General features: G+C 37.1%; 1 protein-coding gene across 20 annotated transcripts in view; it reads right to left on the bottom strand.

Moving 5' to 3' along the window:
- Positions 1–4763: 4763 nt before the first annotated feature.
- The window catches only part of Br140 (bromodomain-containing protein 140), a 71055-nt gene continuing 63599 nt past the window's right edge, over positions 4764–12219 (bottom strand). For all 20 annotated transcript variants that reach the window (XM_067104061.1, XM_067104075.1, XM_067104067.1 and 17 more), the window contains 5 exons: positions 11216–11356; positions 9845–9959; positions 9416–9645; positions 9110–9252; positions 4764–5238 (listed from right to left, as the gene is read on the bottom strand). In XM_067104061.1, the coding sequence (XP_066960162.1) occupies positions 5040–5238; positions 9110–9252; positions 9416–9645; positions 9845–9959; positions 11216–11356 (828 nt within the window). In that variant the 3' untranslated portion in view covers positions 4764–5039. The remainder of the gene's footprint in view (positions 5239–9109; positions 9253–9415; positions 9646–9844; positions 9960–11215; positions 11357–12219) is intronic.

The raw sequence follows: 12219 nt of genomic DNA, 5'->3' as shown, positions 1-12219 counted from the left end.
GTCAACCTTATCGCATTGGATGCCTCTCAAGGTCGATCTCCTATTGGTCGACCCTTGGTCTACCCTCGTTGTGATTGGCGTGTCAGTATCCACGCCCACGGACGCATAATTAATTAATCAGCTTCGTATCTGTTTGGAGTCTCTAAATATACAATTTTGCCCATTTCCACCGATCTAAGGAGGCTTGTTGAACTTCACATGAGACTTGTGCACTATTTTATTAATAAGATTGCACTGTTTTATTAATAAGATTGTTTAAATGTGGATTATTAGAGTTGCCCGCGAATTTAAATAGGCTGATAGATCGCCTGTGAAGCGTGTGAGAATAGAAGTGAAAATGTAGACGTGGTTACATAAGCAGATACAAAAATTTAATTTGATTCATGAATTCAATTATTTGAATTCACGTTGTATCGAGTGGTCTGATGCGGTTAGTTTTTATGGACAATTTTTTTCTTTTTGCTTGAACGCTGTCAAGGACAGCGTTTACTTGTCCCCAACCAGAAGACAGGATTTCTGAATGTTGTTGATGCAGAGCACGAGTTATATTTGTTCATTTGCCAGTCATATAGTGTTTCTGGTTAGCAACAGATGGCACTCACGATGAATACTGTACTATATAAGAGCGCAGTTATTTTCTTTTATCCCAAGCCGTCATAGTTTCGTGATTGTAATCGTCAAGAATGAAAATTGTGACTGTGATGGATGAGGAGGTATCATGGGCTGTTCCAGTCATAGCCAGTAGGCCTAAACCTTTTTGTAGTCGAGATAACATCTCGACGCTTTCCTTAACAAGGGATGAGTCTGAAGGCTATGGTTTGGGGTGGGGCTTGTTTTGGGATGGGGGTCGAGCGCTGGGGACAGGTTCTTTGTAAAGGAGGTTCTAGAGGGTTCTGTATAATGGGAAATCATGCTACAGCTAATGTAAGGATCTTCTCTTACCGTACATTTTTAAAGATAATACGAAACATTTTTTCCCTTTAAAAAAATTGTGAAATTACGCGCAAGTTGAACAGTTATACGTAAACGTATAAAAGATTTTTTGCAATGAGCATTTAATCATTAGTCGGTCACATGGTTCAGAAATGCACAAGACGCGTAAATTTATGGATAATATAATCAGTCTAAGGCTGATAAAATCAAACATACACTGCCAGTTTTAGTCATTCCTAAAAGACAAATTTTCCTTGGCTTTGGACATTTATTGCTATGGCAAATGTTTATCCCAGTGCCTTCAGTATATTCCTGAAATGCATCAAATTTGTTTTGATAAAGGTTGCTAAAGAACAGTGAATGGTAGGTCCTACAAATGACCGTAGTTTCCAAGACTTGTTATTGTTGAATTAAAATTATTCAGTGTATGATCGTGAATAACATTTTTCGAACAGGATAGCAAAACCTTAACCAACTTTGGCAGTGGTTACACCAGATGAGACACCAACGAGTTTGGTGCTTGCAAAGCTGGGAAATTTATGTGTTAATGAACCATATTTAAGTGTGTTTCATTGCCAATAGTTGATTTAGGCCAACCCACATTCCACTAGGGTTGGTGTTAAGGGGGACGTGTTCGTTATTCATTCTTCGAGATTTTTAGAATTTCATCAGTGGATACATTCTCTCTCTCTCTCTCTCTCTCTCTCTCTCACACACACTCTCTCTCTCTCTCTCTCTCTCTCTCTCTCCAGACACACACACACACACACACACACACACACACACACACACACACACACACACACACACACACACACACGGCCTCTCCAGGTTGTTTTGACCATGTTAATTGAGCTAGGTTTTACTTGGGTTAGACAGCGTATAACGACAATTGTTCTCGCGTGTAAATATACAGTCTGTCAATATCGAGGGCCTTAAAATAAAATAACGCCCTTTCAGTTTTTTTTTTTTTTTTTTTAGCATCCCTTCGTTTAATATTGTATACGCCGTTTAATGAACTGAAATTTAAAACATTCGAGTACAGCCGTTTCTGTCAAGGTGAAAATACAGTTTATAAAAACGGAAGTACACAAAATTAATTCAGAGTTGACTCGACAGTTTTAAGTATCAAGAATGCAGACACTGATAGAAGCATTTTGTGTTTATAGGCAAAAAATGTGCAGGGTGTTATCCTTAACAACGCTTCTTTTTATGTGTGTGTGTGTGTGTGTGTGTGTGTGTGTGTGTGTGTGTGTGTGTGTGTGTGTGACCGACTTGAGTTAGAAAAGATTTGGAGGGAAAAGGTTACGTCTATGATAGTTTAGGGCATTTGTTAACCTTCTAACTCTCTTCGCATTTTATCCAAAAATATCAACACAGTAACCTGCCACTTCTCAATGAACAACTCAAGTTTCCCTTACTGTGAAATATCTGAAAGGTTGCACTTTGCCAAGAGGTTTTATAACAGTGGCCGTGTGTAAGCCAGATGTCCTGATTATCAGCTCATACTCTACAATAACATCCCTAATAAGTAGCGGGACAAGTGTAGGGGAAAGAAAATGCAAAACCGGTTCTAGTAAAATGACAAACGAAAGTTGGAGGGAAGGATCTAAAATGAGTGTCATAATTTAGAAACCACGATGAAATGTAATTTTCTTTCATTTGATTATCAACCCGCTTCATAAATAGGCAGATCATCTTTTAAGCTTCACTTGAAGCTGTGCTTGGGTGGGCCCAAGCTAAAGAGAAGCTTTACCTTGGGTAGAGGCCTAAGGGGACACCCTGAGGTTTGTGCATCATTTGAGCCGGCCAAGAAGAGCTGTCCTACGGGACTAAGTCTAGTTAGTGGTTTTCCTCGAGTACTGAATCAAACATTTTTAGGATCTATGTGGTCACAGTCTCCATTTGTTATTGGAAGTTTCAGCAGTTTGGAAGAAAATCCTTAGGAAACATTACAAGAAAGATGAACTTTATGTTGAGAGTTGTTAAATGTTTTAACCAGAGCAAGGTAATCATCACACTGAGAAGGCAGGGCTGGCGCTAAAGGATTTTTACTTTAAAAATATATTAAGATTTTTAAGACTGGATATACAGTAAGTTTATAGCTGCAAAATTTAACGATGTGATAAAGTAAAAATGTTACAGATTCTGATGACGTTTTCGTAAGGAATTAGCGTCCAACAATTGATATTCTCTGTTGGTTGAGAATTTGACTGAAGTAAAACATGTTTAATACTGTAAGCGTTATTTTGCATTTTCCAAAATGTGGAATTGAGCCATGTAGTTCATTCATCAAATAACTCATGATCAAACGAGTGTGCAAAGTTTAAAAGACAAGGAACAATTCACTTGTTGTTCAATGAGGAATACAACACTCCAGCAGAGTTTAATAAATTTTTTACTGTCATATTCATTAATCTAGAAAGTCTGTGATCTATTAGGAATGGTGGCTTGTGTAGATAGTAAATAATCAGGCATAAATACTTACATTCGACCTCATGTGGTGCACCACAGGAATTACTAAAGGTTCTTTGCAATGCCCCTATGGCCCCTAGCAGCAACCCATTTCATCCCTTTTCACCTTTTCCTAACAATTTTTTCGTAGTGCAACTGCGAAGTTTTCCTACTGTTACACCTTTGAAACCATTTTACTCTATCTCTTTCAGCACTGAATGGCCTCACAGATCTTAGTGCTTGGCCTTTGGCCAAATTTTATATTCCATCCCATTTCATAGTTGGAGCTTCAGCAGCTTTATCTGGTTTATTTTCTTTTGATGCCTACATGATTAGGAATTCCAACAATGCTATCATGCGACTTCTAACTGGGGATTTCTTTGAGACATCAGTTGCCCTTTAGACTATGGAAAGTGGGAAAGTCATCGATGAAATTCCCTTTGAAAGAGGAAATGACAGAGTTCTTTGCTTATCCACAAATGTTTCTCTAGCAAGTAGGGGCTTGTCTCCAGAAATACTTTGTCATGGCAGAAGATACGGGTAAAGCTGTGGGTGGTGATGTCCTCAGTGTCAGCTGTTGACTCCTTGTTTGAGGCAGTCTCCTGGCCTTGATTTCAGGACTTCCATGCATTGGACAGCAATGATTCCAAGTAGGTGATTGAATCTTTGGCTCTTAGTCATCTCCTCTTGGTGTCTAAAGGAGGTTGACATTTGATCACAGGCCACAGCACCCTGAACAAGTATTTGCAGCAGACCCCCAAAGAATGAAGAGAGTGGAGACAGTCATTTTGTATTTATGTCTCCGAGTCTTTAATAATGGTAATTTTGAAATACAGATATATCTTCATTCCCATGATGGCCTCCCCAGCCCTAGTGCAGGGTCATATGGCCTGATTTTTCATATTTCCATTCACATTGTAGTGCACACTTGTTAAGTCTGCATCCTTTGAGTGAATTTTGTGTGGTGCAGTATTGCCTATCTTTTGGGTCTTCAGGCCATTGTAATATTTTTTTTTTTAGTGTGTTACATATACACAGCATTCATGAATTGTTAATGCAACACCATACATACACTACCTATGGATTTGTGGTGATGATAAATTGATCTTGATTCCTTAGTTTGGGTTAAAGTGCAATATTAATGGACAAATTGCAACTAATGCATGTTTTTTTCTTTTGTTATATATCTAAGCTAGACAAGGTTAAGCTGGGATTTTGTGGTAGACAACATCAACTAACTACATTTATTTTATATATTTAGCACTTAGCTATAAATAATACCCACATAGCTATAAATAATACCCACATCCCACTGGGATCTACAGTCTTACAGTAAATAATGTTTCTGTATAAAGCATAAAAAGGGTAAAAAAAGATTTTATAATTACACAATATATTTTCTGATTACAATGCACAATAAAACTGGTATACAATATTAATTCTCAAGATTATTTGTATAAAAATAAATAAGTTAAATTAAGAGAAACTTATGTAGCACTGAATTTTGTACAAAAAAAATAGGAGCAAACTTGCCATGTTGGAAAAGGAAGAGCATGGCAATCAAGGGAAGAGGTTATTCCTTGGCTCAGCACTTTCTGTGCTGTGAAAGTAAACGAGATAGAAAAATAAAGAGTGAATATGACATGCCAGAGTTAGCTGGCTTCTTCGTTGTCTGATTCTCCACTGAGTCCAGTGTTTTCTCCTGTAACTCGACAACGGTGTAAAATGGCTTTTTCATAGGCTTTCTTCACTGCTTTTCTCTCTGCTGGTTTCCGAGATTCAACTAGCTTGGCTTTATCTAAAGCTGAATCTACACCTAGAGGTTCTAATTTAACACGTGGCAGCCACTGCCTGTTGGAAAAAGAACAATGGAAAGTAAGGAAAAATATTTTTGTTTATGGTTGGTTGCTGAAATAAAATGTTTTATTTTCACAAAGCATTTTTTCATACAAGCCTATTCCCCACATATTGCCTCATTACTCAACAATGAGGGCTTCTACTTAGTATGCCAGGTCAGGGCATGCCTACATTGGCTTTTGACTCATTTGGCACAAATATAGAGCACTCTGCAGTTAAATGGCGATAGCAGTCACTCGGTGATTAATAGGCTTGTAAGAATGTGTTTTGTGTAAAGTGTCTTGCTAATAAAACCCCATATCACAGATAACCTTGTCCAGTGTACCAGCTAGATAGATATTGAAAGACAAGATCTTAATTATTAATCTCCATAAATGCTTGTCTTTCTGTAGTGACATTCACTTTCTGATGTATGGTTATTGTAGGTCTTGATCAAGTAATTTTTGCTTCTAATTTTCTGGAGCTTCATATGTTGTAATTAAATAACATGATTTCTTCAGTAAATGTTCAATGAGTCAATGTAATATATCAGCAACTTTCATTGTTTCAATTTTATTCTTTTGTTTCAATTTTATGCTTTTGTTACATTTGCCAACATTGTTTGCATGAAACTTGTGCAGTGTGGGGACTGGCATGCTGATCAGTGGTCTGTACATGAAGATATAAATTTATTTACAGACCTCATAGTCGCATAGCATTCGATATGGCAACAGTGTGTAATTCCTCTTCACGGTTGTCCAACATCAACGTCCTATGTAGCTTCAGTTCAACCCACAACCTCGTGGCATTCACAGGCGGACTGTGAGCGTACATTTTGCGAAGTGATTGTGTTTTGTGTGTCTTGAAAATGAGCATGCACAGCTACTGGCAATGCTGTACTAAGTTTTGTTTCAAACTCTGACACAATGCCACTGGAATTTATGCAAAACTTCAACTGGCTCATGGGGAGACTACTTTGTCAAGAGCACTTTTCAGATGGTTCAAAGCATTTTGAGAAGGCTGAGAATCCATTGAAGATAATCCTTGGTCAGGAAAGATGGCCTTCCTGACCGAGGATCATCTTCAGTGGATTCTTGGCCCTCTAAAAATGCTGTGAACCATATGAAAACCTGTGCTCTAGACAAAGCAGTCTCCCCATATGCCAGTTGAAGTTTTGCACAAGTTTCAGTGGCATTGTGTCCAAGTCTGAAACAAAGCTGGACTGAAATGTTGCCTGTAACTGGGCTTACTAATTTTCGAATCACAAAACAAAATCATTTCGTGAAATGTGCGCACTCAGTTCTCCTGTTAATGCCATGAGGTTCGGCTTGAACTGAAACTGCATGGGATGTTGATGTTGAACCACAGTGAAGGGGTATCATACAGTGTTGCCAGAGTGAAAGCTATGAGACTAGTCTCATTACTTTTATTTACAGACCTTGTATGTGTCATGCATCCAAGACCCCGTGTGATGTTTCTTCTGTTCCTTCCTCATCATGTTGTCAAGGCTCACAGAATCTGATGAAATAACTTATTTATGCCTTCTTGCATAAAGAGAAGAAGGAAGAACATGCCTATTCAAGTTTCAACTTCTGTTTCCTCACCAGAGATGAAGATTTGCCCCCTCCTCCAAGTGCTCTCCCTGTTATTCTCAGGGGGGATCTTTTAATCTCTCTTTCTCTTCTTGTTTCTAACCCTTGACCTCTGGCTTTGTGCCTACTACTTGTCTTCTGCTGGCTCCTGCCTTCACCTTCATTGCAGATTTTTGTGACCAGTAGAAGAGTCTTCTACAGGGGGTGGCATCTGGTTTCCTTACCAAAATTCTTGTCTATACATCTTTGCCATCAGTCTTTATTCCATGTGCTGTAACCACTAAAGATTCAATGCAGTATACTGAGGCCTTGTTTTCCTTGCAAACTGTGGACTCAACTGCAACCATGCCCTTCAACATGGCTCCACTGTACATACAGCATCAACAGTGCCAGCTGTCTGTGCCTTTGTCTTCTGTTGCTGTCTCAGGACCTAGCTTTACTACTTTTCTTCATTGACTGATGGTTCATCCACACAAGGAAGCCCAATTTGCCTATGAGGTTACTGAATCAAACTCAAAAAGTAAAATGAGCAGTGCATAATACACAAACAATTACCCAAATAAGTAAAACAGAAGTAAAGAAAACAGAAAAAATAAACAATTCAGCCTGTATGTGACACTGAAAAATATTAAAACTTACTGGTAACTATTGCCGAACATAAGATTTAAGGCAAAACATGCACACAATAGCAGTAAATGATCACTAAAAAACAAAGTAATGAAAGAAAAGTACAGAAGGCTCACTCCCACTGAAATATAGCCAATATGCAAAGCATATCAGTGAAAAAGGATTTAGGTGAAGAACAGACTCCAGCAAAACACTGCGCAAGAATATGAAGTATGAGTCACTAAACACAGACTTTGTTTTAGTCCTCCAAACCTAACTCATTTACTAGTTAAAACTTATAAAAACTGTGTCAAAATAACCAAATCATCCAAATACAGTGGAAAACACACATATTCCTGAGGCAAAGAGATTCTCTAGAAGTGCCAGACCTGAATCAAATGGTTGCTTAGGGCCTAAGATATCAGATTACGTACTTGATGACTGTCATCTACGTGTGACCTCCATTTTCTGTAGAGGACCTCTACCAACACACAGAATGGGCAATATCGAGATATGCCGCACTATCCCCCGACAAAATGTATCAGTCCTCTCTACCAGATAATCCCCTCAGTATTTACAGCTGACTTATGTGCAACAGCATCAGCCATAAAAATTAGAGAAGCCTCATGTAATAATTTTGTGATTTATAGCGACTCCAGAAGCGCTATAGAAGCCATTCAAAGCTATAATAAAAAAAATAATCTTGTACAACAAATTAAGTATTCATTCCATAAATTGTATTTTAGTGGAAAAAATATTGAAATATGCTGGATCCCTGCCCATGTAGGGATTAAAGGAAATGAAGAGGCTGATAAAGCAGCTAAAGAAGCAGTCCATATGGCAAGAGCAAATGTAGAATCCCTATTAGTGACTGTTTTTATATAAAAACAATCATTGTAAGTAAATGGCAAAATATATCGAATGAAGAACCTGAAAATAATAAATTAAAACAGATAAAATCCAGTGTTGGAAAATGGAGTTAGTCATACCAGAGAGAGGCCATACTTGTTTGACACAAGAACACTTGATGAACAGTGTATGTGGCCCTCCTCCCAAATGCCCAGACTGCAGTGTTGATAAATGTGAAACAAGTATTGCAAATGTCCAAAACATAACCTGCAGTGATAATCAGATTTTGGAAATAGATCAATGAAGGAAATTTTGTCAATCTATTACATTTTCAGTAATACCAATTTTAATGTTCATGAGGAGCTGTGCTTTAATTGATAAAATATAAAAAGCAAATAATAGAAATACAAAACCCCTTAAGGGTCAAATGAATTTTAAAACAACTAAATTTTAAAATTTTAATCAATTTATTTTAAATTTCAATACGCCTTTTTTGGTGAGTATATATGGAAACGTGAGTATGTATGTATTTATTGTGGGTGTGTGTTCCAGTATGAGAGCATGTGCCTCTGTGCAGTTTTTAATTTCATTCTCATTCATTCATCACCATATCAAATGACCTATTTGGTCCCAGTGCTAGGCTTCTAGCCTAGACCTGTCATTTCATCCAAATCCTTCAGGCCAGCCCTATGAGAGCTGATAGTCAGCTCAGTGGTCTGGTTAAACTGTTTTAATAATGATATAAATAATTGGTCTGTTATAAAACAAATATAATATAAATTTCTTAATGTAACCCCAACAGAAGACATTTCAATTGCATACTGAAAGTAAAAACTTACCAAGTTCTTTTATTATCGAAAAAGAGAACCAAATACATAGGAGATGGGTAATTGTTGGCTAAAGCCAACACATCATCTGGAGGAACAGGAATGGGCACACCATTGTGAAAGTAACCAGTCTTTGGCATTTTTGGGTTAATGATCTGCAAGAGAGTTTAAACCAATAATCATACCTCTGTATAATTCCCTGAAATGCATTCTGTATTTTACCAGTATGTCAGACAAATATCCAGGATAATTACTATTGAAAAGTGAAGTACAAAAGCTATAGGAAATGTTGTAATATAAGAGCTGCACTATACTTACTAATGCAGGATACCATGGGTATCCTCGACATTTTGCCCATACGAGGTCTAGAGGTTCTAACGGAATCTGATCTCCTGTTGGTTCTGATCCAGGGGAATCACCATCTCCACTAGAATCAGTCTCACTGCCTCCACCCTCTGAATCTGTGTCTGTTGCAGTGTCATCTTCTGTGTCGCTTAAGGTTGAATTAGACTCGGAGTGCGTATCTTCATCAGTTTCTGGAGGGATGTCTGATTACAAAATAATTGAAAGAATTAGTCTTGGACTGGGCATCATCATCAATTTCTGGAAGGATATCTGATCAAAAAATAATTTCACAAAGCTTAGAGCCCTCTTGCTGTTTCAAGATACAGAAAAACTAGATTTCATTTAGATTATGCTCTTCCAAATTTTTATCATAAGAGTAAGACAACATAAATCTTAACCTACCTCCCCCCTGTCTGTACATTTTAAAGGAATCCTTGGCAGGAGGCACACCTGCATCTAGATCTAAAATGGATATGCCATCTGGGAACGACAAAGATGATGAACTGGTTTTTGCAGTCTGAAAGAAAATAATTCATCATGATGTTTATACCTGAAAGAACCAAAATACAGTGGCACCTCAACTGACAGTCTTGTCATATCTTGAAATAATTTAAAATTCTAGTTTTATAAGGACTGCAGGTAAACGAGAACCTGATATATAAAGCTTAATAGGTTACATTTTAAAAATACTTTTTAAACTTCTATTAATGAATTACTAAAAACTTCTATTAATGAATTACTGAATGATATAATGACAAAAATCCAACATTTCAGTTAGACATTTGATACAGCATACAACCAACTCGATTAGACCACCAGCTCACTCTTTGCTGCTTGTGACCACAAGTTGCGCCAACGCCTGACTGTTATCCTCAGTTGTACTAGCTGATTTTTCTACTCTGACAGTTCATCATTTCATTCTCTACAGCAGATTTTCTAGAGCATATTAAAAATTGACAACTATTGTCTTTTTCTTATAAGCTGAAATATGTTATTTTTTTTATATCACAGTACATTACATAAAACCCTCTATTAATAATTACTCTGATGTGCAAATGGTAGCCTTTTGTTTGGTAAGTAATAAAGCCTAGCCTCTTGCAGTGTACTTTGGCTTATGCCACAAGCACATACTTGCATGAGATGTTACGTAAATATGGTAATTATTTTTTATTCCATCCCCCTAAAACTGGGGCGTTTCAAGGGTGGTTAGTAACACTGCCTGCTTTTCTAATTTCAGGCATTGTTGGAATGGAATGGAATATAGAGTTTAGGCCAAGCACTGGGACCTAAGAGGTGATTCAGCGCTGGAAAGGAAATTGAGAGAAGGTTGTTTGAAAGGTGTAACAGGAGGAAAATCTTGCAGTTGCACTGAAATAATTGTTAGGAGAGGGCAGATAACAAGATGGAAGAAAGTTAGATAACAAAATGGAAGAAAGTTAATATGAAAGGAGGTACAGTAAAAGAAATGAAAGGGGTTGTAACTTGGGGCTGAAGGGACACTGCAAAGAACCTTTAGTAATGCCGACAGTGCACCCCGTGAGGTGCACTTACAGCGCTACTCCCCTATGGGGGTTCAAGCATTTTTGAACCCCACAGCTATTTTTTTTTTTTAACCAAAACTAGTCTTACAAAAAAATTTTTTTGGGGTGATCTGAAATAGTTTTTTATTACTTATAGATGAATGTTATAACATCAAAAAATTTCCTATGTAAAAATGTCACTAAACAAGATATAACTAAAATTGAAATGTTTACAAGCTACCATTAAACTTACCATAGCTGGACCCTTCTTTTTCTTTGTTGCTTTCACCCCTTTTTCAGAACACTGACTTTCAGTGTCACTGTTGGTTTCCTGATTCCCCTCAGAACCCCGACGCTGGCGAGATACGCGCTTCTGTGGAGAATTATCTGGCTTCTAGAAATAATAAAATTAATATCATTATTATTTAATATCATCAAACTCATTGTCTACAATTAACTAAAGTCAGTAACCTATACTATTATCCCAAAAGATTTTTATCCAAGAACAGTTAATTTCTTACCCATAAAACAAATCACTCCTCTTTCCTAGCCAATACATAAGGTTTCAATAAACTTGTCTCCTGCAATACACTGCCAAATGTAACTTTCGTTTTCTGCTGAACAGTAATTTGGAGATCCATGGCTGTCAATTCTGGCTATCTCATGAACTAATTTTTTCCCCTCTGTTCTACTAGGTAATAAAATTGAAAGAAAAAAAAAAAAAATTTCCTGCCCAAATGAATTTTATTCCAGTTGCTTACAAAGCTATTTGGTTTAACAATCTTTCAAAAGTTTTGTGCAGCAAACAAATTTCTCCCTATATCTGGTTTATTTATGAAATCACAAAATGGTCATAAGAAAAACAATTCATTGAAACACCAATGTTTAAAGATTAGGCTGTAAGACATTAATATAAAAAAAGAGGTATTCAGTAAAATATAAATGAATTTCTAGTGTTTAAAGATGTAATTCACAATAATGTTTTTAATACATACAGTAATTACAAAACAGGTAACAGGTTGGCCAAGGTACCAACCACCATCTAGATATACTGCTAGAGGAAAGAGGGGCCCTTCAAGGGTATTAACTCAAAATGAGTTAATACCCAGCCGAAAGCAGCACCAAGCCTGGAGCTAACTGAGGTTGAGCTCATAAGTAAGGGCATTAGAAATTGTAAAAAGATACGAGCTTCAATATCAAATGATTTCTGAAACAAAAATGGCCCTAGTAACCATAAGCACTGAAGTAGATGGGAAG

The sequence above is a fragment of the Macrobrachium rosenbergii genome, chromosome 5, assembly GCF_040412425.1.
Source record: "Macrobrachium rosenbergii isolate ZJJX-2024 chromosome 5, ASM4041242v1, whole genome shotgun sequence".
NCBI classification, from domain to species: Eukaryota; Metazoa; Arthropoda; class Malacostraca; order Decapoda; family Palaemonidae; genus Macrobrachium; species Macrobrachium rosenbergii.
Note: the sequence above shows the minus strand (reverse complement) of the source record. Positions and strands in the feature narration are given on the sequence as shown.